Consider the following 22,479-nt stretch of genomic DNA (forward strand, 5'->3'; position numbering starts at 1 on the left):
AGACGCGCACAAAACACGACGGCGCAGTCTTCGGCACACTCGCAAGTCGCAACCACCTGTCCACGCCGCCGCCGCCTGAGCTCCGGCGACGGAGGAAGCGGCCGCCATTCCCACAGAGATTGTCTCCATGCCTGCCCCGCCCGACCAGCCCGCAGCCACTGGCGCTGGGGATGCCTCGACTGATCCTACTGCCGCCGCTGTCTGCGACGACGTGCACGACTCCAAGGAGGTCGTCCTGCGGCGGTACTTCCTTCAGGAATGGGAGCTGGTCTCCGCCATCCTCCGCCGCATCTTCGCCGCTGGCGGCGTCGCGGAGCCCGCCGACGTCCACAGGATCCGCTCCATCGTAAGCTCTCTCCCCCCCACCCCCCTTCTCCGGATGTTGCCTGTCGCTGAACCATAGATCCCAACGAGAATAATGTCTAGCCCTGTAAGCAATGCTAGATTCTGCTTGTTTGGTACGAGTCACGGAAGAGCTTATTATGTTTCAACGTTGATTATTGATTGCATACACAAAATCTGAAGAGATCATGTAAATTTTCAAGCCTCGTGCTCTTGGTGAAATGGCAAACCCTCGTTTGGATGTCTTTGTTTCAGTGAACACTCGATGAGTGCTGGATAGTATAGGATGCAGTTTAAGCTGTTTAGTGGACTAGCTAGCGAATTTGCACTGGAAATTAATGGGTTTTGTCAATCTGTGCCAAACCCTTCATGTTTAAAAGCTTGATACAAATTAATGCCATGTTTTTTGTTGGGAACCTTCATGTTTAAAAGCTTGATACAAATTAATGCCATGGTTTTTGTTGGGAAGTAGATGGACAAATATCAAGAAGAAGGTCAACTTCTCGAGCCATACCTAGAAGACATCATCTCACCACTTATGTCGTTGGTTCGATCAAAGATAATGGAACTTGGTGCTGCCACAGATGAGCTCCTTGAAATCATCAAGCCTCTGTGTATTATCATCTACACCCTGGTCACAGTCTGTGGGTATAAGAGCGTCATCAAGTTCTTCCCTCATCAGGTTTCAGATCTAGAGCTTGCGGTTGCTCTCCTTGAGAAGTGCCATACAATGAGCTCAGCGACAGCTCTTAGGCAAGAGAGCACAGGAGAAATGGAGACCAAGTGTGTCGTTCTGTTGTGGCTTTATATACTGATCTTAATTCCATTTGATATCTCCTCCGTTGACACGAGCATTGCTGCCACTGATCATGTGCCCGGGTCTGAGGTTGTTCCGCTTGTGACAAGGATCTTGGACATCTGTAAGGATTATCTCTCCAACTCTGGTCCAATGAGAAGGATGTCAGGGTTGCTGCTTGCAAGGCTGTTGACTCGTCCAGACATGCTGAAGGCCTTCAGCAGGTTATCCTTTACAGCTTACAGCCATCATGCATAGACATTTCAAATTGCTAAATTACCTTCAAAAGTATCCTGTCACCGGAGTACTGTCAAGTTTCTGTCACTACTAGGAACTTTTTATTGTCTGAATTGAATGCAAAAATGTTAATATATTTATCTAACCATGTCTTTGTAACTTATGACATATATAATAGAGGAAAATGTAACAAGTTGCCTCTATTTTGTCTTCAGTTTTATGGAATGGGCGCACAAAATCTTGTTGTCTGTCACAGATGACTTTGTGGATCAATTTAGGTCCATTGGCATAGTGGAAGCTTTAGCATCAATATTTAAGGTTTGACATTGCCGTTTTTTGTTTCTTTCTAACTCATACTGCATATGTTGTAGAGATATCTGTTCCCAGCATAACAATTCTATAAACACCATATGTTTCTTTTGGTTCCTCCTGTTGCAGATTGGTAACAGGAGAGTGCTACATGATGCCAATTCTGGTATTTGGAACGACTGTTCATTTGTGATGAAGACTAATATTGCCATCAGAAGTCCCCTCCTTAGGAAATTTCTGGTCAAACTGGCACAGCGAGTTGCTCTCATTAGCTTGGCTCCCCGTACGCCATCATGGCGCTATCAGGTTTGAAATCTTTCATTGTTAACCTTTGCTTAATCAATATTGTACGGGTTTTAATAATGCTTACTTGCTTAGATATTCCTTCCTTTTCTTTTTAGTTTGCATATAAAGTTAGTCTGAAGTCAAACTTCGTAAAGTTTGACCAATTTTATAGGGAAAAATATCAACATTCACAATACGAAATCAATATCATTAGATGCATCATGAAAATAATTTTCATAATATATAACTTAAGTATTGTAGATATTGATATTTCTAATATAAATTTGATCAAACTTTGCATAGTTTGACTTTTCAAAAGAAAATTATATGCGGAATCAAAAGAAATGGGGAAGTACATTTAGAGATTGTTTTGTGTGTGTGCAGGTTCTTTCTTGAGTAAAGTTCTAGGCACTCTGTAAAAATTGTTTACTGCTGGTGTACCCTTCTTACGTTCAATTTTCCATTACCTGGTTTAAAAAACATGTGTCTGATATGGGTGTGCAAGCTCATAAACTATATGCACAATCCAGAACTCCAAATCACATTTTTTTAGAGCAGTAGGGCACATAGCTACTGGAAATATATTTCAAAGAAAGGAATCGGTATTCCACAAGATGTAAATGATACAAAAATTGCATGAAGGGCCAAAAACTATCAATATGCATCCTACATGATGTACCTAACATCTTTGCAGTGATTGCATCCTGCTCATGGAATTCGTTTGTTAAATCTGGATGTGTGAAGCATCCATATGGTAGCAGTTGGGTAAGAGCTTGAACATACTGGAGCTCCAACATCTGCTCAGTTAAGGCATAGCTTGGTACTAACTTAGCATCCAATTTTTGTGGGGTTCTGCTAACTCTGGGTAGTAAACAGTTTACAGGAAGGTGTGTTGATTTAACATTTTTCATTCAAAATACTGTTTATTCTTGGGATTACTGGAAGTTATTTCTGGGACAAAGCCTGTCAAAACTAATATGGGATTAACTAAGGACATATAAGCTAGTTAGCTGCATCCAAGGCGCAACATGTACCAAACTACAGCACATCCCTTCTTTTCAAAATTGCTGAGTGCTGGCAGTGATTTAGCTTTTAGTTTCTGAGATGGCTAATGCAGAAGAATCATTTAATAATTGATATCATGCTTTACATCTATCTTTTATCGGATGCATTCTGTGAGAAATGTTTGCTAGTATTATTTTGTATCTTGTCATCAGTTTGTTCTTCATTGTTCTACCATAGTGCTTACTGGTTTTCTGTCATGCAGTCAATAAGTAGTTCACTGGGTGCAAACCTTTTAAGTTCTACTGCTGCGTCTTCAAATGGATCAACCCAACAAGTGAACATTGATCAAACAGACACATGTGGGTTGGAAGAAGATATGGATGTTCCAGAAATTGTGGAAGAGATAATCGACTTACTATTGACTGGCTTGAGGGATTCGGTATGTTCTCATCTAATATTATACTGTAAAACATTTAGTTTGCTCTCTGTGTCATGTTTAATAAATTTACGAATACTGTATTCTTTGCTTTAGGTAGGTCCATCATCTCTACTGTGTTTCTTTCTTCCCACGTGCATGCATGCTGATTAATATCATTATTACATCAGTATCTTTGCTGCAAATCTGCTGCCACTGAATATGCTGTACTCCAGATTATTTAGTACTTTGGAGAGACTGACCATCAATGCTACCCAATCTTGTTGATCTTTTTAACCATTTACATATAAGTGAAATATAATTTGATTCAGTGCAGCTTGTTTGGATGGGTTAGAATAGAGGTGATGAAATCGTTTCGTGATGTACATTAAAGTTTCATTATCATATGGAGTGTGAACATGCTTCAAACAGTCAATTTGCCTTCCTGCCACATAAATTCTCTGCAGCAGCGGTTGTTACAATGTCTCCTTGCCACTATGCTTCTTTACATGCAAAAGGTAAATGTTTTCATACAAAATATTGATGCTTCGTTCGGATAGGTGATGCAATGAGTAGCACTGTTGTTATGGCGCTGCTAGAAGGAGGGCGTGAGAGGGCCGGCCGGGGGCCTTTTGCCCACGGCCGGGCAAGATGGAAGGGATTTCCTTCTTAATTCTTGCTTGATTAGATTGATACATCTCCTCTCTTTATATAGAGAGGTTTACTTGACTCCCAAGCAAGGCTTACTTGACCCCTAAGCAAGCGACCCTTATCTCTAATTAACCCTAGGACTAACGGGCTATACCGCCAGCCCAGGCCATTAGGCCCATTACGTACTCTAACACTACACCCCACCTGGACATGCAGCTTGTCCTCGAGCTGCAGCCTAACTAACTTATAACCATGACTCGACGCAACACAAAACTAACACCTAAAACAAGCCTTTTACATCTCGGCTTGTTTTATTACTCTCAACCTGAAATGGACTGGGACGCTTTATTTTGGACCCCTTAACAAAAAGTGGACACCATCCGCACGTCGGACGTGCACGTGTACAGCCTCCTGGATCCCATGGACACCATCTGGACAAAAGGAGTGCATGTGTATGGCCACCTGGAAGTGGTCGCAAGAGCGACCAGCAGAGGCGCCCTCGCGGCGGCCGGCGGCGGAATGCAGTGGTGCTACGCGGTGCGCTCCTGTCGGTAACACCATGCCTACTCCCCACCGGACGGCTGTTGGTCTGCACCGCACAGAGAAGACTGGAGGGCTTTCGATGGAGAATGGCGAGGAGGGGTGCGCCCCCCCCCCCCCCCAACCGCCGATGTCGCAGACTTTGAGGTCGCTGTCCGTGGGGAAAATAGCATGCCCAAGATCCCCGACGCAGCGGACGAGATCGAGGTCCTTTGCGCAGCGAAGCGCAACTAGAAGGAGCGGCAGCCGCAGACCACGCATCTCCCGCACACGCCGACGCGCTAGGATGCCGCGCGCAGCAGCCTGCAGCCTCACCGCCGCCGACACGTGGCGGGTAGTGATCCAAGCCGGAAGCGGTGACGGCGACGGCGGGAACGTGATCTGCTGGATGGGGACGCCCTGGGGAAGCGGTGAGGGGACGGCGGGAACTTGATCTGGTGGATCGGGACTCCCGCCGGCGCGGTCGATGCGGGGCCGGAGCTGACCGGCGGTGGCTGCTGCAGCGGAGCGCCGGGCACGGCGGGGGCTGCCAGGAGCGGCGGCTGCCACTGCAGCCAGGGCGGGGCGGTGGTGGCGGTGGATGGCAGCTGCAGCGGCCCGGCGAGCGCGGCGGGGACGCCCTGGGGCAGCAGCAGCGGCTGCTGCGGCGGAGGCCGCCAGGAGTGGCGGCTGCCACTGCAGCCAGGGCGGGGCGGTGGTGGCGGTGGATGGCAGCTGCAGCGGCTGTTGTAGCGGCCCGGCGAGCGCGGCGTAGGCCACCTGGTGCGGCGGCTGCCACGGCAGCCACGGCGGCGCAGCCGGGTGCGGCCCGTAGGACGCGGCCAAGAACAAGCGGATCTCCTGGACAGCCTGGGTTAGGGCCCGCAGCGCCCCGGACACCTCCTCCGGGGTGAGGACGGCGGGGCAGGCGCGACGGAGGAGCCCGGCGCGGACAGGAGCGGGGCGACGGTCGTGGTGGTCGCCGGAGGCAACGAGGTGACCGGCAGCGGAAGAGACGGGTTGGGCGGCGGTGAAGACATGATCGAACCGAAGCTAGCTGATACCAAATTGTTATGGCGCTGCTAGAAGGAGGGCGCGAGAGGGCCGGCCGGGGGCCTTTTGCCCACAGCCGGGCAAGATGGAAGGGATTTCCTTCTTAATTCTTGCTTGATTAGATTGATACATCTCCTCTCTTTATATAGAGAGGCTTACTTGACTCCCAAGCAAGGCTTACTTGACCCCTAAGCAAGCGACCCTTATCTCTAATTAACCCTAAGACTAACGGGCTATACCGCCAGCCCAGGCCATTAGGCCCATTACGTACTCTAACAACTGTAGCCTCTGATGGAATTTCTATACTGAAGGATACTTTGTGAACTATTCGTCTTAAAAGCTTTTATTCCTCTCTGTCCAGGATACTATTGTGAGATGGTCTGCTGCCAAAGGTGTCGGCAGAATAACTGCACGTTTAACACCTGCACTGTCTGAAGAAGTTCTATCATCAATCTTGCAGCTTTTTTCTCCTGGTGAGGTCCGTTTATGACAACTTCCAGCTTTCAAAATTGCAATTTTCTTATTCAGTGACTTACTTTAGTAGATAACTCATGCATTTTGAATACTGAAGGGGGATGGTTCCTGGCATGGAGGCTGCTTGGCTTTGGCTGAACTTGCTCGGAGGGGGCTGTTGCTGCCTTCTAGCTTTCCTGATGTTATTCCCGTTATAACGAAGGTACGTAATAGAGTAATACGGTATACCACCTCTATGTACCAATGAAGTTATCTCTTGACTGCTGGCAGCAAAGATGCTTACTATTTTCTTAACTCTCTTTTCTGCAAGATACTTTTGTATCTCTATCTGATAACCAGAACTTTTCTGAATTATTTGTGCATGCTTCATTTTTCTGCATCAATTGCAATGTGGGCGTGCTGTTGCATGCCCCACATGGTCTTACCTATATTCTGATAAAATATTTAAGATACTTAAGTGTCGGCACCCTTGTATAGTTATAACTTATAACATAGCAGCCTACTGTCCCAATTGACTTCATGGCATACTTTTCTTTGCAGGCTTTACACTATGATGTGCGTAGAGGTCCACATAGCATTGGTTCACACGTAAGAGATGCCGCAGCATACGTTTGTTGGGCGTTTGGTCGTGCCTATACTAACTTAGATATGAAGGTGGTCTTGGAACAACTTGCTCCCCACCTTCTAACGGTTGCTTGTTATGATCGAGAGGCAAGGTTCATTTTGTGCTGCTTTCATTGGTGGAATGATATTTTCATAACTGTTTCTAATGTGTCTTTTGCCGTATCTGATTTCAGGTTAATTGTAGAAGAGCTGCTTCTGCTGCCTTTCAAGAGAATGTTGGAAGACAGGGAACTTATCCGCATGGCATTGATATTGTGAATACAACAGACTACTTTGCACTAGCTTCACGATCAAACTCTTATCTGAGTGTCGCCGTTTCTGTTGCTCAGTATAAGGAGTATGTTTACCCCTTTGCAGAAGAGCTGCTGTGCAATAAAATAACTCACTGGGTACTGTACTACTGTGCAACTCTTTTTTTAGTTTGGGTGAAATTGCTATTTAACTGTTCCCTACTCCGGCTACATTTGCTTATTTTCTTATTTCCCGTGCTTCAATCCTGTCAACTTCTGCTTGAATCATTTACATAGTAAATACAGATTTGTTATCTGCTTCTGTAAATTATTGTAACAGCAACACCCATTGTTTAACATAATGTTAGTTTGACGATGATCCCTGTTAAGCATCCATGTCTTTTCATCAGTCACTTTTATATCCTTTTATAGCCATTTTTTCTCTTGTTTTGTCTATCCGTAGACCACATGATTTGGCTGAACTTTCTTTCTTCCTAGGAGAAAAGCTTGAGAGAGTTGGCGGCGCAGGCCCTTGCTTTGCTTGTGCAATATGATATGGATTACTTCTCTGAGCATGCCCTTAAAAAGTTAATTCCCTGCACTCTATCATCAGATCTCTGCACTCGACATGGGGCCACTTTAGCTGCTGGCGAAATTGCTTTGAAGTTGCATCAGCTTGGTTTCATTTTTACCACAGGTAAATGTCCATATCTGGATTATCTATGCAGTACTTTTCAGTGAATTTTTTACCCTAAAGGCCTAAAGGGGGCCTTGCATCTGTGTATATCTGTAGACATGCAGAGAGGTTTGTCAGGCATTGTCCCTGCAATTGAAAAGGCACGCCTTTATCGAGGTAAAGGAGGAGAGATTATGCGCTCTGCTGTTTCTCGATTCATTGCATGTATTTCCATGGCTGCAATATCCTTGAATGAGAAGACAAAGAGAAGTTTAGTTGAAACCCTTAACGAGAATTTGAAGCATCCCAATTCTCAAATACAGGCGAGCATTCCTTTCTCTTGTACTAGCAATGCAATAGTTAAGATAGCAGTAAAGGCTTGTTGATGTCCATTTAGTGTCATTTGTTGTTGCTGCTGTTGTTTCATACTCCCTCCGTCCTGAATTACTTGTCTTAGATTTGTCTAAGATACGGACCGTATCTAGACAAATCTAAGACAGGTAATTTGGGACGGAGATAATACTGTACAAGCATGACACTGTTGTCCCGCATTGTTGACTGGGTGCTATTCACAATATTTTCCAGTGTGCCGCTGTTGACGCTTTGAAGCATTTTATTCCAACATATCTGGTTTCTGCTGGTGAAAAGATTGCTAATGATGTCATTTCGAAGTATGTGACGCTTCTAGATGACCCGAATGTAGCTGCAAGACGAGGCGGGGCGCTGGCCCTTGGAATATTACCGTACGAGTTCTTGTTACTAAAATGGATGCCTGTCATGAGTAAGCTCTGTAGCTCATGCACAATAGAGGTAGTGAAATTTCCTATTGAAATTTCAGCAGCAAAACATATATACGGAACAATAACTCGTGCTGTTGATGCATTTCTTGAAATCTCTAACTGAAACTCTTATTTCGTTTAATATGCAGGATAAGGCTGATGATCCTGACGCTGAAGCACGTGTGAATTCTGTTAGGGGGCTAATTCTGGTTTGCGAAACATTAACATCTAATGTTGATCAGAGCTCAGATATTGGAGAATCTGTATATGCATACATAAAAGTTGAGGTCATGCCAGCTTTATTCAGAGCACTTGATGATTATGCTGTAGATAACAGAGGAGATGTGGGTTCTTGGGTACGTGAAGCAGCAATGGATGCGCTAGAAAGATGCACGTTCATCCTCTGCAAGAGAGATGCTGTTGCAGTGAGAGCAGCGCCAGCTGCTGAGGATGAGTCTGAGCCAAGCGACATGGATGCAAATGCAATTAGTACCACATGCCAACTATTTGATTCTGCTATTGCACAGGGTCTGGTCGCTGGCATTGCAAAGCAGGCAGTTGAGAAAATAGATAAGATAAGAGAAATAGCAGTCAGGACTCTGCAGAGGATTCTGTACAACCAAGAACAGTTTGTCCCGTCTATACCTTACAGGAAGCTGTTGGAAGAAATTATTCCTAATAATTCTGATTTGGAGTGGGCAGTAAGTAATTTTTCACCAATTTCACCTCTAATTATTGTCAAACCCACTAGGATTGATCATATCTAATACTTGTATTGTGGTATGTTGTACAACTAGCTGTGCTGCCCTCAGTTCTTATCTTTTTAATGCTCAGTTGCGCACCAATTTACTTTCTTTATTCCAAAATCGTAGTCATCTCGGAAATAAGTTCGTTGGCGTTTAGTTTTGTAGTGACTGTTTTGTGAATAATTAACAGAACACATATATTGCCATTTTGTTGACAATATTGCCTCAATAATAAATTGCACGCTGATTCATTTTGCACCATTATGTGCATTATATTAAGTATGGTCGTACTATCACTCAAGCTTCAACTGATAGCCCTTTGCCTTGATTAGGTTCCTACGGTATCATATCCACGATTGGTGAAGATTCTTCAGGCTAGCTGTTACAGCAAGCCTGTGCTTTCAGGGCTTGTGATTTCTACCGGTGGGTTGCAGGAGTCTTTGAGGAAAGCTTCAACATCAGCTTTAGTAGGATACTTGCAAGATTCAAGTATTAATATAGATGATAAAGGGAAAAGTAGAGAGTATCTATTGAGTCATGACATTTTGTGGGTTCTCCAGCGTTACCAGAAGTGCGACCGTGTAATTACACCCACATTGAAGGTAAAATAGTGTATACATATATCTGAAGCTGGATGCATATTTTTTATTTCTAAGATATGTCTTATATTTAAAGTCACGCCTGTTCATGTTTAGACTGATGTGATTATCACCAGTTCTAGTAATTTAGTTTCAATTTGACTAGTTTAGTCTGAAAATTCACATGTTTCTACATTATTGTTCTGACATTTGTGCCATACATTTTTCTTTACTCTCTTTGGTAAATCTAACGAGGTCCCTGTATTGCAGACTATCGAGACTCTGCTCAGTAAACAGGTCTTCTTGAACAAGGAGGTGAGTTAATTTTAGCTATGTAAGAAGGATTTTTAGTAAGACACTTCTGTGCTTAGCATTGCGAGACTGGTCTGGAATGCTAAATTCCATTCTTTTGACCTGCATTTGTAGTGGCAGATGAACAAAACTCATTTTGTTAAGCATTAATACTGACAGGCAAAGAAGTGGAACTTGATGATCAGAGAAACCAAATCTATTACTATTATACTGCACATTTTTTATTAGTTGATAACTTAAAAACTCATAAAATAGGATATAACTTACAAAGTCCACACTTCATAGTATAAGGGCAATACGATGTATGATACTTGGTTATCTGATGTTGATTAGGTTGTTTTCACATCTTAGCTATGTTTACAAAGCTGTATATCTTCTGGCCTTGTAACGTTCAACAGGGGCACGGCGACTTCTACAGTGAATTGGTAAATTTACTAGGCCCTGAACTGAAGGGATCAAAGGACTTCACGAAGTTATGTGCGGGCCTCTCAATCCTAGGATATATTTCTTCACAATTGGATGGGACTGGCACCAAGGCGTTCTCTCAACTTCTAGTGTTCCTAGGCCATAGATACCCCAAGGTAACATTTGATATATTTCTTGCCTGAGAAGTGCAGAACGCCAGTGGTGAACCGAACTCAGATACTCTCTGCCAACTTGCAGATCCGGAAGGCTGCGGCTGATCAGGTGTACCTTGTGCTGCTGCAAAATGACAGTCTGATCTCGGCGGAAGATATGGATAAAGCCCAGGAAGTGCTCGCGGAGACATGCTGGGAAGGAGACGTCGAGGAAGCGAGGCACAAGAGGTCGGAACTGAATGCGATGGCTGGTTTTGGCGTCGCCACCTCGCAGAAGTCTGAGAATCGACAGGGAGCAAGAGCTCCCGATGTTCGAAATGCTGCTTCAACTGATGAGAACACGTCGTATTCCTCACTGGTTGAATTCAGTGGGTACTAGGAAGCAGGGGGGCGTCGACGCGTCGTTCTCCCCTTCTATAATGTACACAGTTGTGCACTACACTTGTACAATATTTCGTTTCAGTGTTATCTCAATTTTGTATGTTAGGCATCTGAGACATTTTTTGTTTGAAGAAACGCATTACACGCAGCAGCAGCAGCAGCAGCAGCAGCTTAGTTCATGATCAACAAGTTTTTTTTTTTTTTTTTTTTTTTTTGGAACAAAGCAAGGCACCTGAAAGGTGCCCAAATTCCATTGACAGCTTATGGGGTCATTACAAGTTACATGGGCAACAGACTGAAGAATAAGAGACAGAGCCCGAAAAAGAGGCTGCAATGGAGAAGCAAAGATAGGTTGAAAAACTAATCAACCAGATGAACTGCAGCTTAAAGAAAAGACCACCAACGCCGGTAGAGATGTGTTGTCCTATGCTTGTGGTAACACCAGAGTCCAGCTATTCTTGCAGGCAGGAGGACCCTTGCTTTGAGTGCTGTTTTTAGTAGCAATACACCTTGTGTAGTTGGAACCCTGTGCCAGAGAATTGAGCTAGAGCAGCCGCAACAGGACAGAGGTTTGTGTCATGTGATCTTGTAGAGCAAATCATCAGTGGCTGATCTGAAGCCTGGTACACCTGTTGTGCAAGATTGTGAGCCACTCCATTTAGATTCCTGGAAATGTGGAACACCTGAGCATTTAGAATAGAATAAATGCTATTAAAAGAGGCTAATTCATTTCTGATATTCCAAGGAGTAGCAGGGTGGGAAATGGTCTTAGAAGCAGCAGCAGAAGCGGGAGGAAGACAATCAGTTAAAAAAGTAGGTTACTGCACATTCAATTTGTTTGCAATAAGAGCAGCGCAAGAAAGAGCCTTGGCTTCTGCATGAGTAGGATCTGTGGTTACAGGGGCAGAAGCCTGAATCTGAATATTAAGCTCACCATGATCAACGGGAATAGAAAAGTAAATTCCAATACCTGTACCAACTTGTCCCCTTAGAATACCTGGAATTTTTGAAGATCGAAAGGCCGCATCAGAATAAATTTTAGTCCCTTTAATGATGAGATCAGACTTGATAGTTGTACCCTGCAGAGGTATATGTTGTTCATTATTCAGACTGTCTGAAAAACTGCTGTACACTTGTCCCGACACCAGTGCCTCAGCCTGCAGCGCGCAGTCTGTATTTGCAGCCATGATGTGAATCTTGTTCGGGTGTACTTTCCTGTGCTCAAAAAGGAGCTCATTCCTTGCTTTCCAAATGCACCATAAGAAATTGAAAATATTTTGCATTGAAGCAAAAGGATGACCAGAATTCAGAAAAGAAGTAATAGCTGAAAGGAGAGAATCATGATTATGAACCAGAGTGTCGGATCTAATAAACCAAGGGTGCGCAAACCAGGCAGCTCTAGCAAAGTGACAAAGGAAAAAAAGATGGAAATCATCTTCGTGATGCGCACATCTAGAACAAATTTGAGAAATATGACTGGAAAATTTACCTGCTCTCATACCTGTAGGCAGAGCTTTACTAAGAAGATGCCAAGCGAAAGTTTTGATTTTAGGGAGCATGGAATTGTTTTTCCACATCACTTTAAGAAAGTTTTTTAAATCAGTGGCAACTTGAGTAGGAGCTGTTCTAGGATGAGCATGAATGTCCTGTAAACAAATTTTATAAGCATGTTTAGGAGAACAGCTACCATTGGGAGCTAAAGGCCAACAAAGAAGATCTTCATTATCATCCTGAATAATATTGGTATTGATGATTTGAGAAGCAAGAGGTTCCCTAAAAAGTTGGCGGATGAGCTGATGATTCCAAGACCTAGCGTCTGTCATCCAAAGATCTTTAACTAAAGAGGGATAAGCAAACGCAGAATGCTGAGGAATAAGGTAGTCATGAATAGTATTCCAATTGGTACACCAAGGCATGCTCCATAAAGAAATATTCCCCTGGGTCAGTTGGTAGAACGCATGATATTTAATCTTGGGAAACATTTTAAGAATAGCAGCCCAAAAAGCAGACTTAGGAGGAGCTGGAGTAGCTTTCCAAATAGTTGTATTAGGGAAATATTTGGCTCGGAGTACAGAATATAAATGTGAAGTAGGATTAATTGCTAACCTCCAAGCCGCAGCTAGAATTAGACTTTCATTAATTGCCCTCAAGTTTCTGATACCCAATCCTCCTTCTGTTTTTGAATTTGAAATGTCCTTCCAAGCACGAAGGCAAAGACTTTTCCTGGAATCTGTTTCTCTAATACCTGTCCACCAGAAGTTTCTGATTACTGCAGTAAGTTTAGCAATGAACTTTTTTGAGAATAAAATATTAGACATGTAATAAACTGGAATGGCCGAGAAAACAGAACGGATTAATTCCAATCTAGCAGCATGAGAAAGCATATTAGCTTTATAGGAAGGCAGCTTGTTAAGAAATTTATCTAAGACAAAGTTGTAAGCAGCTGCTCTATTGTTAGCAGGAAGAATGAGAGGATGACCTAAATGAGTGAAGTTGTCATCCAGATTAGCTACTGGAAAAATGCTTTTAATGTCATCTCTTACCTACTGAGGAACATGAAAACTCAAAAAGATAGCTGATTTACTCCAGTTAGGAGTTTGGCCAGAGATGTTACAGAAGTGATTAATCAAGTTGGCCATAACCTGAGCCTCCTGACAAGTAGCCTGCCCACAGACAAGAAGATCGTCTGCAAACAGTAAGGAATGCACAGAAGGGCAATTTGGTCCAAGAGAAATACCAAACAAATGATTGTCCTGCAAAGCCTCATTCAGCATAATGGATAACTCATTGATAGCTAGAACAAATAAATAAGGAGACATGGGGCAGCCCTGTCTAATACCTCTGTAGTTTTTACATTTTTGAGAGGGTTGACCATTAATAAGCACAGAGAAAGTAGGTGAGGAGATGCAGGCATGAACCAAATTTATGAAATGACCATGCAGTCCTTTACGAGCCAAAGCAGAAACAATGAAGTTCCACTCAAGACGGTCAAAAGCTTTAGCAAAATCAATTTTGAGCATGAAAGCTTTATGATTCCAAGATTTAAGAGAAAAAGAGTGAGCAATTTCCTGAGCAATAATGATGTTATCACTGATACGCCTACCTTGTATGAAAGCCTGTTGAGCGGGATCAATATAGTCAGGAAGGTGAGTCTTAAGTCTATTAGCCAGAGATTTAGCAAGAAGCTTTTCTGCTATGAACCTTAAAATGGTGTAACCTGGGGTAAAATGTCACAAGTTGCACCCGAGGCTTGCATTCCACTCGATATGAACCGACAGTCGTACCAATTAGAGATGAAAACAGAGCGAAAATGGACGGAAAGAGAAGTTCTAGTGCAGAAACTGGTGTGAAAACCGAGGTTTTTACCAGAGCTAAAAGGGAGCGGCTAGGCGACAGTCAGATTCTCCTTCTATCTCAACCGTCTGATCAAGATCCAACAGACGTCATTCGTCTTCAACCTCCTGCCTCTTCTTCCTCTCGCGCACCTGCCGATCCAGCCCAACCCTAACCACCGCCCCCCGCCTCGCCGCCCCGCCCTCCCCTAAACCACCCCCCACCGCCGGTCTTCCGCCGCCCTGGCCATCCCTCTAGGGCCCCCCAACACCGAGCTTTTTCTCCAGCCATCGCCCCACCACCGCCGGCTACCACCACCCACCCTGAACCCTAAGATAGATAATGGGATGATGACGGCGAGCCCATTCCTTCTCTCCGCCGAGGCCCTTCTCCTTCCATTATTCGAAAATCTGACTGACCCAAACTCGAAAAGTTAGTCGATTGAAATCTAGCTAAACTGGAGCTAAAAATCTCCTTTGGGACATAGACAAAACCAACAAAATTGTTTGGCTCCACTCCAAGAATGCAATACGGAAATTCTGTTTGTACAAAAATTCTGCTGAAAACACTGTTCTGTTTCCCACCAGAAACTTAAGTTGCGACTTCCATTTTTCCCTTCCATTTTGTGGATTCCCATTTTTGCGCTTCGTTTCCATTCTGTTCTCAGAACTGACAGAGTTTTCACTGCACTCGTATTTTTAATCTTATTATCGCCAGTCGTTCATTGACTCTCATGACATAGCATAATGGGAGGACCTCATGTAACAAAAATTTTTCCAAAACAGAGGCAAAAGATTTGCCTCGTCGATTAATTATGCAGAAGAGAATTGCCCAGTTAATTAACAGAAAACCGGGCAAAAACCGATACAATCAACCACATGTGGACTACTCACAGAGCATCCAACCCCGTAAGCACATGATCAGCCTCACAGCCATACCCAACACGCAATGACCACCAACCCCATGTCTACAACGCAAAGAAACCTCCAAAGAGAATACCTCGGCCGAAGACCATACACACCACCAAATCCAAGAAAACAAGCAGATGACCATCCATTAAGCAACTGTTGCGGACGCCATTTCTGTGGCGTCATTCTTCTTGCTTCTGTTTCTAAGAGCCTTTTCCACAATCGTCCTGCCAGATCCAGGACAAGCCGCCTCCAAACGTTTGAGCAAGCTGTGAACCTCTATTTCGAAGAGAATCGCATCAACCTTGTCACGCACGGTCTCCACCCGCCCAACGGCCACATGCGATTGGGTAACGGCAACATCGGAACCTCCACGAGCCCCTAAGGCGAGCGGCTGGCTCGGCCCCACAGGAGCAGGCGCCAGCATACTAACCGCACCAACATCATCCACCACAGCAACCTCCAGCATAATGGACTCAGAGGCCTCCAATTGCTCACATGATGGAGGCGGAAACTGCCCCTCACACAAGGTCGGCGGCAAGTCCACCTTCAGTTGCTCCACAGACAGAGGAGGAGCCCGTTCCGTACAAAGCTCTAAAAGCTCGGTCATGATCTGTAGCACCGGAGCAACAACCGCATCGATGCACGAACCCTCAGAGGCAGACAACGGCGAGCGGACCCTAGCTCTAGGAGAGAAACATCCATGAAGCCCGAGTGAACACTCATCCTCAAGGTTGACATCATGCACATCCAAGGGGTTTGACACAACACTGGTCTGCAACACAGACGGCACCTGAGAAAGCCCACTCAGAACAGCCTCAGCGCGCTCCAGAAAGTTCCCCATCTGAAGCATCCAACCCTGCATGGAGCCAACAACATCGCGTAGAGGCTGGACCGCCTCCTTCAGCTGGGAGGAAGTCAAGCCTTGAAGATCAGAGAGCAGCGAATCAACCGCAAAAGCAGACTCGAGCACCACATCCGCTGGAGCTGTTGGGGGGTCGCCGATCTCAGCCGCTCCATGAAACGCAACAACTGAAGCCCAAGAACGAGCCATCGACTGGGGAGGACAAACACCAATAGCCACAGATCGTGGAGGACATGCCGTAGGCCACGACATTGGTTGGCATCCATCCCTCGCACGATGACCTGATTGAAAGCATCGAATGCACCGGACCGGATCCCTGCACTTAGCCGCCCGATGGCCTTTAGCAAAGCAGCGGAAACACTTGTTCCTGAGCCACATGGGCGGAGGGGCGCGCTCATGATGCTTGAGGGCAGGGGATGGCAGAGCCTGGCGCGGGCGGCGGGATTGGACAAGCTTCCATCCTGTCGCCTCATCCGTCACAAGCCCTGGCAGGACCGCCCCCCCATCCATCTGGGCAGGGGCACGCAGCTGCCCGCAGGAGGGGCGCAACGAAGCTTCTGTTGCCAAATCCGACTGTACAGGGCCCGAGCTCGACGCTGGAGGTTGCAGCACCAAGCCGGAGGCGGAGGCGCCGGCAGCCGGTGGTGTCGGAATGGCAGCCGTCGTCGCTGGCTTGCGTAGGTGGTGTTGGATGGCCGGGGCGAGGACAGCCGCGGCAAGCTGAGAGGCGGGAGCTACGGCTACGGGCGGCGAGGTCGGAGCAGCCGCTGGTGGTGTCGAAATGGCCGCCGTCGTCGCGGGCTGGGCGAAGGCTGCCGCTGCAAGCTGAGCGGCGGGAGCTGGGGCAGCGGGCGGCGAGGTCGGAGCGGCCGCCGATGGTGCCGGAGTGGCCGCCGTCGTCGCGGGCTTGCGGAGGTGGCCTCGGATGGCCGGGCCCGCCCTGCGGAGGGCGAGCGCCGCCACAGCAAGCTGAGTGGCTGGAGCTGGGGCAGCGAGCGGCAAGGTTGGAGCGGCCGCCGGCCGGGAGGCACGCGAACTCGATTGCATTGTCCAGGGAGGCGGAGGAGCTCAAAGGAGGGGCTGTGGAGAGAGGACGCGGTGGGGGTCTCAGGGTCTCAGATCCGGTCACGGCAGGAGCAGGGGATGCCGGAGGAAGGAGATCGGGGCGCCGGCGCCGGCGCGCTCACCCGTCCTGCGCGAAACGCGAGACGCGAGACCCATCACCCTTCTGCTGAACAAGACAACAAGCCTCATGTAACAATATAACTCGGCATGAATCTGCTCAAAATTGTATGAATCATCATATGTTGACTCTCACGACATAGCATAATGGGAGGACACCTCATGTGCCCAACACCACATTCAACTATATAACTCGGTTCGAATAGGCACAAATGATCGACATTCGGTAAAAAGAACAATGGTTGCAGCAAGTTGTGACCCGAGGAAAATCCACACGGTTTGGACTCTGGAGAGTCGACACCGTCTCAATGGCAAGTTGATCAAAAAGACGTGCTCGTATCACTTGCTATTTGCTGACGCCGGCTTCAACCATGGGTAGACGTCCGGTGATGAGGGCAGTCTTGCTGTCAAAACTTCAACTCCGGATTCCGTCACCTAAGGGCATAGGAGAACAGAGAGAATGAGTTTGTGTATACCATCAAACAGCAGAGAAAATAGAGTTTTTCTTCTTAGACAAACTGGAGGCAGGCCGAAAAAGTGAAAACCCTGTTTGGTCTAAATGTCCAATTTTGACAAAGGATTAACCTACGCCGCAGATTTTGAGGCGACAAAAACCTTGGAAAGGATACCCACGTGGCCACAATGCCACATCCACACACTACATGAGCAAATTGGATCAATTCATCCAAACAAAACAACATACCAAAAGGGTGTGCTCAAATTGAGCACTCCGTTTACCATCTGCAGTCACTGCAGTCCACTCGTCAGGCCATAGACGGTCACGCCAAAGTCCTGCAAAATATGAAAACTTTCATTATAAAACAATGCAGCAGACCTAGGCCAAAAGTAGCATCGAGGCGTTCAACCACACATTGTGTTTGCCACTGTCACACACTTACCTGTGTTAATCATTGGCTCAATTGTAAATGTCTGACCAGCTTTCATGATACCAACAGCCTTGTTTCCTAAATTATGAAGCAACCATATCTCATATTCAATGGCATTTTGTAGCATTTGGACATAAATATACTAAGGTAAAGCTTATACAGCTTTAATAGAAGGAATGCAAATAAGAAATACAAGCTGCAAGAACCATACTTGAATAATGAGGGATGTTCGGGGCACAGTGGAACAATTCTCCTATGCCATGACCACAATAAGATTTCACCTGGAATAACAAGATACGGGAGTAAAGGTGCAATTATATAACACAAAAGGTAACAAAAGAGCTAAGTTATTTCAGGATGAAGTCGGTGCCAATGCAATACTGACCACAGATAAACCTGACATCGATGCATGTCTACTTATGACTTCTCCAACTTCCCGAAACCTAACTCCAGGTTTAACTGTGCATCAAAATGGTAAATTTAAATGGCATGTCTCATTTGCAGGGATGGTGTTTTCTAAAATCTTGCAGGAATTTCAATCAGAAGAAAATTACATATCTTCCAGTAAGATATAATAACCGAAAGAGAAAAAACAAGAAACAAAGAAAGGTGAAATTACTAAATTACAAGAATTAAACCGAAGCATCACCTATTGCGATAGCTTTCTCCAAGCACTCATAGGTACAACGGACAAGCTGTTTCGAAGCTTCATCAACATTTCCAACAAAATATGTATCATTCAAATCACCTGCAGTTAATAGTTGCATCTTACAGGTTATATGTCCAGTCAAACACCAAATATAACAATTTTAAGTGGTTAAATACAGCATCAGGCGCCTGAGACTTTACCATGAACACCTTTATAGTATACAGTAACGTCAATGTTTACAATGTCACCATCTTCAAGTTTTCTGTTAGAAACAATTAGATAGAAACCAGTGGTTCAACATCAGGTTCAAGCAAGAATGAGATGAATGATTAGCTCTATGTGTAAATATCAAGGGACCTGGCATCAGGAATTCCATGGCAAATGACTTCATTAACTGACCTGAATACAAATGACAACAATGAGAAACATCACTTGATGCTGAATAATAAGTAACAAATAATACAATAACCTACGTGCAGCATGACTTCGGGAAGAAATGGTAATTCAATGGGGACGGGTATCCACCTGCAAGATCAAGAATGGAAATTACGAAACAGATCGAGATGCATATTAAATAGCTTGGGAATACATTTAATTCTCTTATGTACAACAAATTAACAACAAATGTTTTTTTAAGACATAAAAAACAAGTACAAGATTCCCTGAAACATTTCATGAGACATGATATATTCATCACTGATTCAGCTGGTGATCAATTTGCTGCATTTCAAAATTTTCAAGAAGGTTAATCAGACCTCTGGCAATTGTCTCCTCATGAATCACTCTATCGATTTCATCTGTTGTAATTCCTGGCTTGATTATACGAGCACCTGCATCTAAAACTTCTCTTGCAATCTAACAGTAACAGTTGGGAACAAAGTGGAACAGTCAGTACAATGCCACCAAAACATTTCATTATTTAAGTACAAAACTGGATGTGCTGGGAACTTACTCGGCATGTTTCCCTCATCCTTTCAATTTGCTCAGGGGTCTTGATCTACAGAAATAGCAGAAACAGATCCAGCAGAATAACATCAGATATCCATTTTTGGAACATATATGATACTTGCATATCAGTGGAAAGCACTACCTCTACTCTTTTCTGCAAATCACTGTCAGGCTCAATCTTGGGGATTCCCTAAAAAGGTTTATCAAACGTCAGGGGCTATGTACTAGAGCAGATTACAGGATAACAAAATACAGTCAACTTAATTATCCTCTCTTTTGGTACAGATATCTATATCAGTCTAAATGGTAATGCTAAAAAGACACAGAGGATGGGATGAAATAAACTTAGGCACAGTTGATACTTACATCAAGCGCCCAATCAGGTTTCTCGATTCCGTCTGGCACCAAACGCATCTTTGATATAGGAAATGGTCTCAATGGACTAAAACCACAATAAATACAAAGTAAAAAAAAAAGTTAGTCCTATGCTAGAGAATTAGCTCCAAATGCAATAAAATCCAATTACATGAGAGAACTGCTTCTTTTGGTTTACCCAGACTAATCTTGTCAAGGGAGTTACTAATATATAGACATAACAGAAACTAAAAATAAAGTACCCATATGCCAGGCATGCTCAATAAACTGTAATCCATGATCAGTTAATATAAACTATAAAGTAAGAAATGCATTTTAAGTAATTTGCCCTAGAGGTACAATACAAAACCAAAATGCACTAGCAAGATACTTTATATTGTTGGTTATAAGAAACAGAAGCATCGGCATAAACACAACAACATAGATATAAATATGTGGCAAAAAAATACCCTGTCCAGTCAAAACGAGGAAGCTCCATTGTCCGGGTCCGCCCCTTTTTCAAACAATATTTCCAGCCTTCTTGAGACAGCTGGGATGTCAGTGAATATACCTTTGTGTGAACAGACTTGTGAGAGGCCCATGCTGCCTTGAAACAATCCTGCGAACTGTGGATGATCTGCGCATTAGTATAAAGTGTTTTCACTCAGAGGCAGAATTCTAACCTGTACTGGTATGTACGCTAACGCCTTCAATAGATGCTTAAATATCAAAAGATCCATTTTCTTCAGCAGGTAACTCAATTTTCCTCACTACTGAAGGTCATCGAAAGATGTATTGGACAGAATGGTAGACTGAACCAAGGCCATACTTCTTGGTGATGAAATTGGTAATACAGCATAGAATAAACATCTAGAAGGCTTTACTAAGATAACTGGCAATCTAACAGGAGCAATTCTTACAACTCCATTCAGAACTCTACTTAGAAGTGTTAGTATCAAGGGCTCCAGGACAAACTATAATTCATATCAGCTGACTATCAAGGAAAACCTAGCTGTGAAATGAGCAGCACCTATAGAACAGCTGAAAATCTTCACCGACGCTATCGCAGTACAAAACGGTGGGAAGAAAAAGGAGGTTGCAACTCACCAGAAAGCAGCAGCTTCACGGGGGAGCTTCAGTTGCGCGCACTTGGGGCATCTGAAAATATCGAACCGTTAGCAAACAACTTGAACAGAATAGCTCGTCCGGTTCCTTCGTGCGCACTCCACACCATGGATCAAATGGGCAGGGGATGGAATAAATGCCCCTCATAACAAACTAAAACAAGGATCCCACAACTAAAGATCCAACGACATAACTTCCCTATTTATAGCGCCCCTGCAAAGTTGCCCAGGACAATGACTACTTGCGCTAGATTGAGGATCCTAGAGCGTTTAATCTGTCGGGTGCTGATTTTTCGTATAATTGGTAGCAGCCGGAACCGGAGACGGCGCCGTCTTTCAGCTATTTTGCGACTAACTGGTGGCGGCGGGAGGGAGATGGGCAAGAAAACGTACTGGAGAGACGCGGGCTTGCCGCAGCGAGCGCAGTCGAGCGGCGACGACTCCGACGCCCCCTTCTCCATCTCTCAGCTGCCTGCGCCGCACGGGTGGTAAGATGGCCGATAAGAGGGGTGAAATGAAAGCGACGGGCGCGAAAAGATCAACTCACCTGCAGCGGGGCGGGGTGCGGCGCGGCGGGGCTAGGGTTCAGGCGGCGCCGGCGGTTGACCCTAGGGAGGGAGAGTCAGAAGATGGAGCAGAGGGGAGGAGGGTTTTATTGCGGCCAGACAAGTGAGGTGAACTTGAGCCGGGCCGGGGCGCCGTCGGGTAATCAAGAAAAGTCTATCTTAAAATTTAACTTTTATTACCTCTTCTAAATATAAAACATTTTTGAGATTTCGCTAGGACTACATACGGATGTACTTCCTCCGTTCCTAAATATAGGTCTTTCTAGAGATTTCAACAAATAACTACATACGGAGCAAAATAAGTAAATCTACACTCTAAAATATGTCTATATACATCCGTATGTGATAGTTCATTTGAAATCTCTACAAAGACTTATATTTTGAAACGGAGGGAGTATATGGATTTTAGAGTATGAATTCACTCATTTTACTCCATATGTGGTCCATATTAAAATCTTTAAGAGGACTTACATTTAGAAATTACGTACTTTTTTTATTCCCATGTTTCTTAAAAAAATGAAGAGGTGAAAGAGAGTAGAACTAAACTCTTGAATTATATTTTTCTGATAAAAGGATGGATTTTATTGACTCAAAATATTTGAAAACTATAAGTAAAGAAGTTTAATATAGCACATTATAACATTAAAAAGAGTGGAATACACAAAAAGGCCTG

The 22,479-nt window shown here is 44.7% G+C and overlaps 3 protein-coding genes across 4 annotated transcripts; 1 reads left to right on the forward strand and 2 right to left on the reverse strand.

The window, feature by feature from the left end:
• Positions 1-7: 7 nt before the first annotated feature.
• Positions 8-11,176, forward strand: LOC123181313 (tubulin-folding cofactor D). 2 transcript variants are annotated; one of them, XM_044593574.1, is made up of 18 exons: positions 8-346; positions 815-1,362; positions 1,591-1,693; positions 1,814-1,990; positions 3,237-3,413; positions 3,857-3,907; positions 5,974-6,090; positions 6,184-6,288; positions 6,627-6,797; positions 6,884-7,099; positions 7,439-7,637; positions 7,734-7,939; positions 8,202-8,426; positions 8,545-9,096; positions 9,474-9,743; positions 9,990-10,034; positions 10,430-10,612; positions 10,695-11,176. In XM_044593574.1, the coding sequence occupies exons 1-18, from the start codon at positions 128-130 to the stop codon at positions 10,986-10,988; spliced, it is 3,858 nt and encodes a 1,285-aa protein (XP_044449509.1). In that variant the 5' UTR covers positions 8-127; the 3' UTR covers positions 10,989-11,176. The 2 variants fall into 2 exon arrangements, with proteins under 2 accessions (XP_044449509.1, XP_044449510.1); XM_044593575.1 differs by lacking the exon at positions 3,857-3,907.
• Positions 11,177-11,309: 133 nt separating this feature from the next.
• On the reverse strand, positions 11,310-14,452 carry LOC123181314 (uncharacterized). Its single transcript, XM_044593576.1, has 2 exons — positions 11,988-14,452; positions 11,310-11,656 (listed from the first exon to the last, which is right to left on the reverse strand). The coding sequence occupies exons 1-2, from the start codon at positions 13,372-13,374 to the stop codon at positions 11,649-11,651; spliced, it is 1,395 nt and encodes a 464-aa protein (XP_044449511.1). The 5' UTR covers positions 13,375-14,452; the 3' UTR covers positions 11,310-11,648.
• Positions 14,453-17,351: 2,899 nt separating this feature from the next.
• On the reverse strand, positions 17,352-21,934 carry LOC123181316 (methionine aminopeptidase 1A). Its single transcript, XM_044593578.1, has 17 exons — positions 21,788-21,934; positions 21,634-21,712; positions 21,224-21,274; positions 20,587-20,742; positions 20,129-20,204; positions 19,905-19,952; positions 19,767-19,811; positions 19,570-19,669; positions 19,288-19,339; positions 19,172-19,213; positions 19,015-19,076; positions 18,815-18,913; positions 18,551-18,624; positions 18,377-18,446; positions 18,178-18,243; positions 17,982-18,070; positions 17,352-17,713 (listed from the first exon to the last, which is right to left on the reverse strand). The coding sequence occupies exons 2-17, from the start codon at positions 21,699-21,701 to the stop codon at positions 17,618-17,620; spliced, it is 1,194 nt and encodes a 397-aa protein (XP_044449513.1). The 5' UTR covers positions 21,702-21,712; positions 21,788-21,934; the 3' UTR covers positions 17,352-17,617.
• Positions 21,935-22,479: the final 545 nt, after the last annotated feature.

Source organism: Triticum aestivum, chromosome 1D (assembly GCF_018294505.1).
Source record: "Triticum aestivum cultivar Chinese Spring chromosome 1D, IWGSC CS RefSeq v2.1, whole genome shotgun sequence".
Classification (NCBI taxonomy): Eukaryota; Viridiplantae; Streptophyta; class Magnoliopsida; order Poales; family Poaceae; genus Triticum; species Triticum aestivum.

Excerpts from the sequence above, each read along its gene's own strand:
- LOC123181313 (XM_044593574.1), top strand. The coding sequence starts at position 128 with ATGCCTGCCCCGCCCGACCAGCCCGCAGCCACTGGCGCTGGGGATGCC. Across the intron at positions 3,414-3,856 it reads TGACTGGCTTGAGGGATTCG|CAGCGGTTGTTACAATGTCT; the intron begins GTATGTTCTCAT and ends AATTCTCTGCAG. Across the intron at positions 10,613-10,694 it reads TAGGCCATAGATACCCCAAG|ATCCGGAAGGCTGCGGCTGA; the intron begins GTAACATTTGAT and ends GCCAACTTGCAG.
- LOC123181314 (XM_044593576.1), bottom strand. The coding sequence starts at position 13,374 with ATGCTTTCTCATGCTGCTAGATTGGAATTAATCCGTTCTGTTTTCTCG.
- LOC123181316 (XM_044593578.1), bottom strand. The coding sequence starts at position 21,701 with ATGGAGAAGGGGGCGTCGGAGTCGTCGCCGCTCGACTGCGCTCGCTGC. Across the intron at positions 21,275-21,633 it reads GGCAAGCCCGCGTCTCTCCA|ATGCCCCAAGTGCGCGCAAC; the intron begins GTACGTTTTCTT and ends CGATATTTTCAG. Across the intron at positions 18,071-18,177 it reads TGAGCCAATGATTAACACAG|GACTTTGGCGTGACCGTCTA; the intron begins GTAAGTGTGTGA and ends CATATTTTGCAG.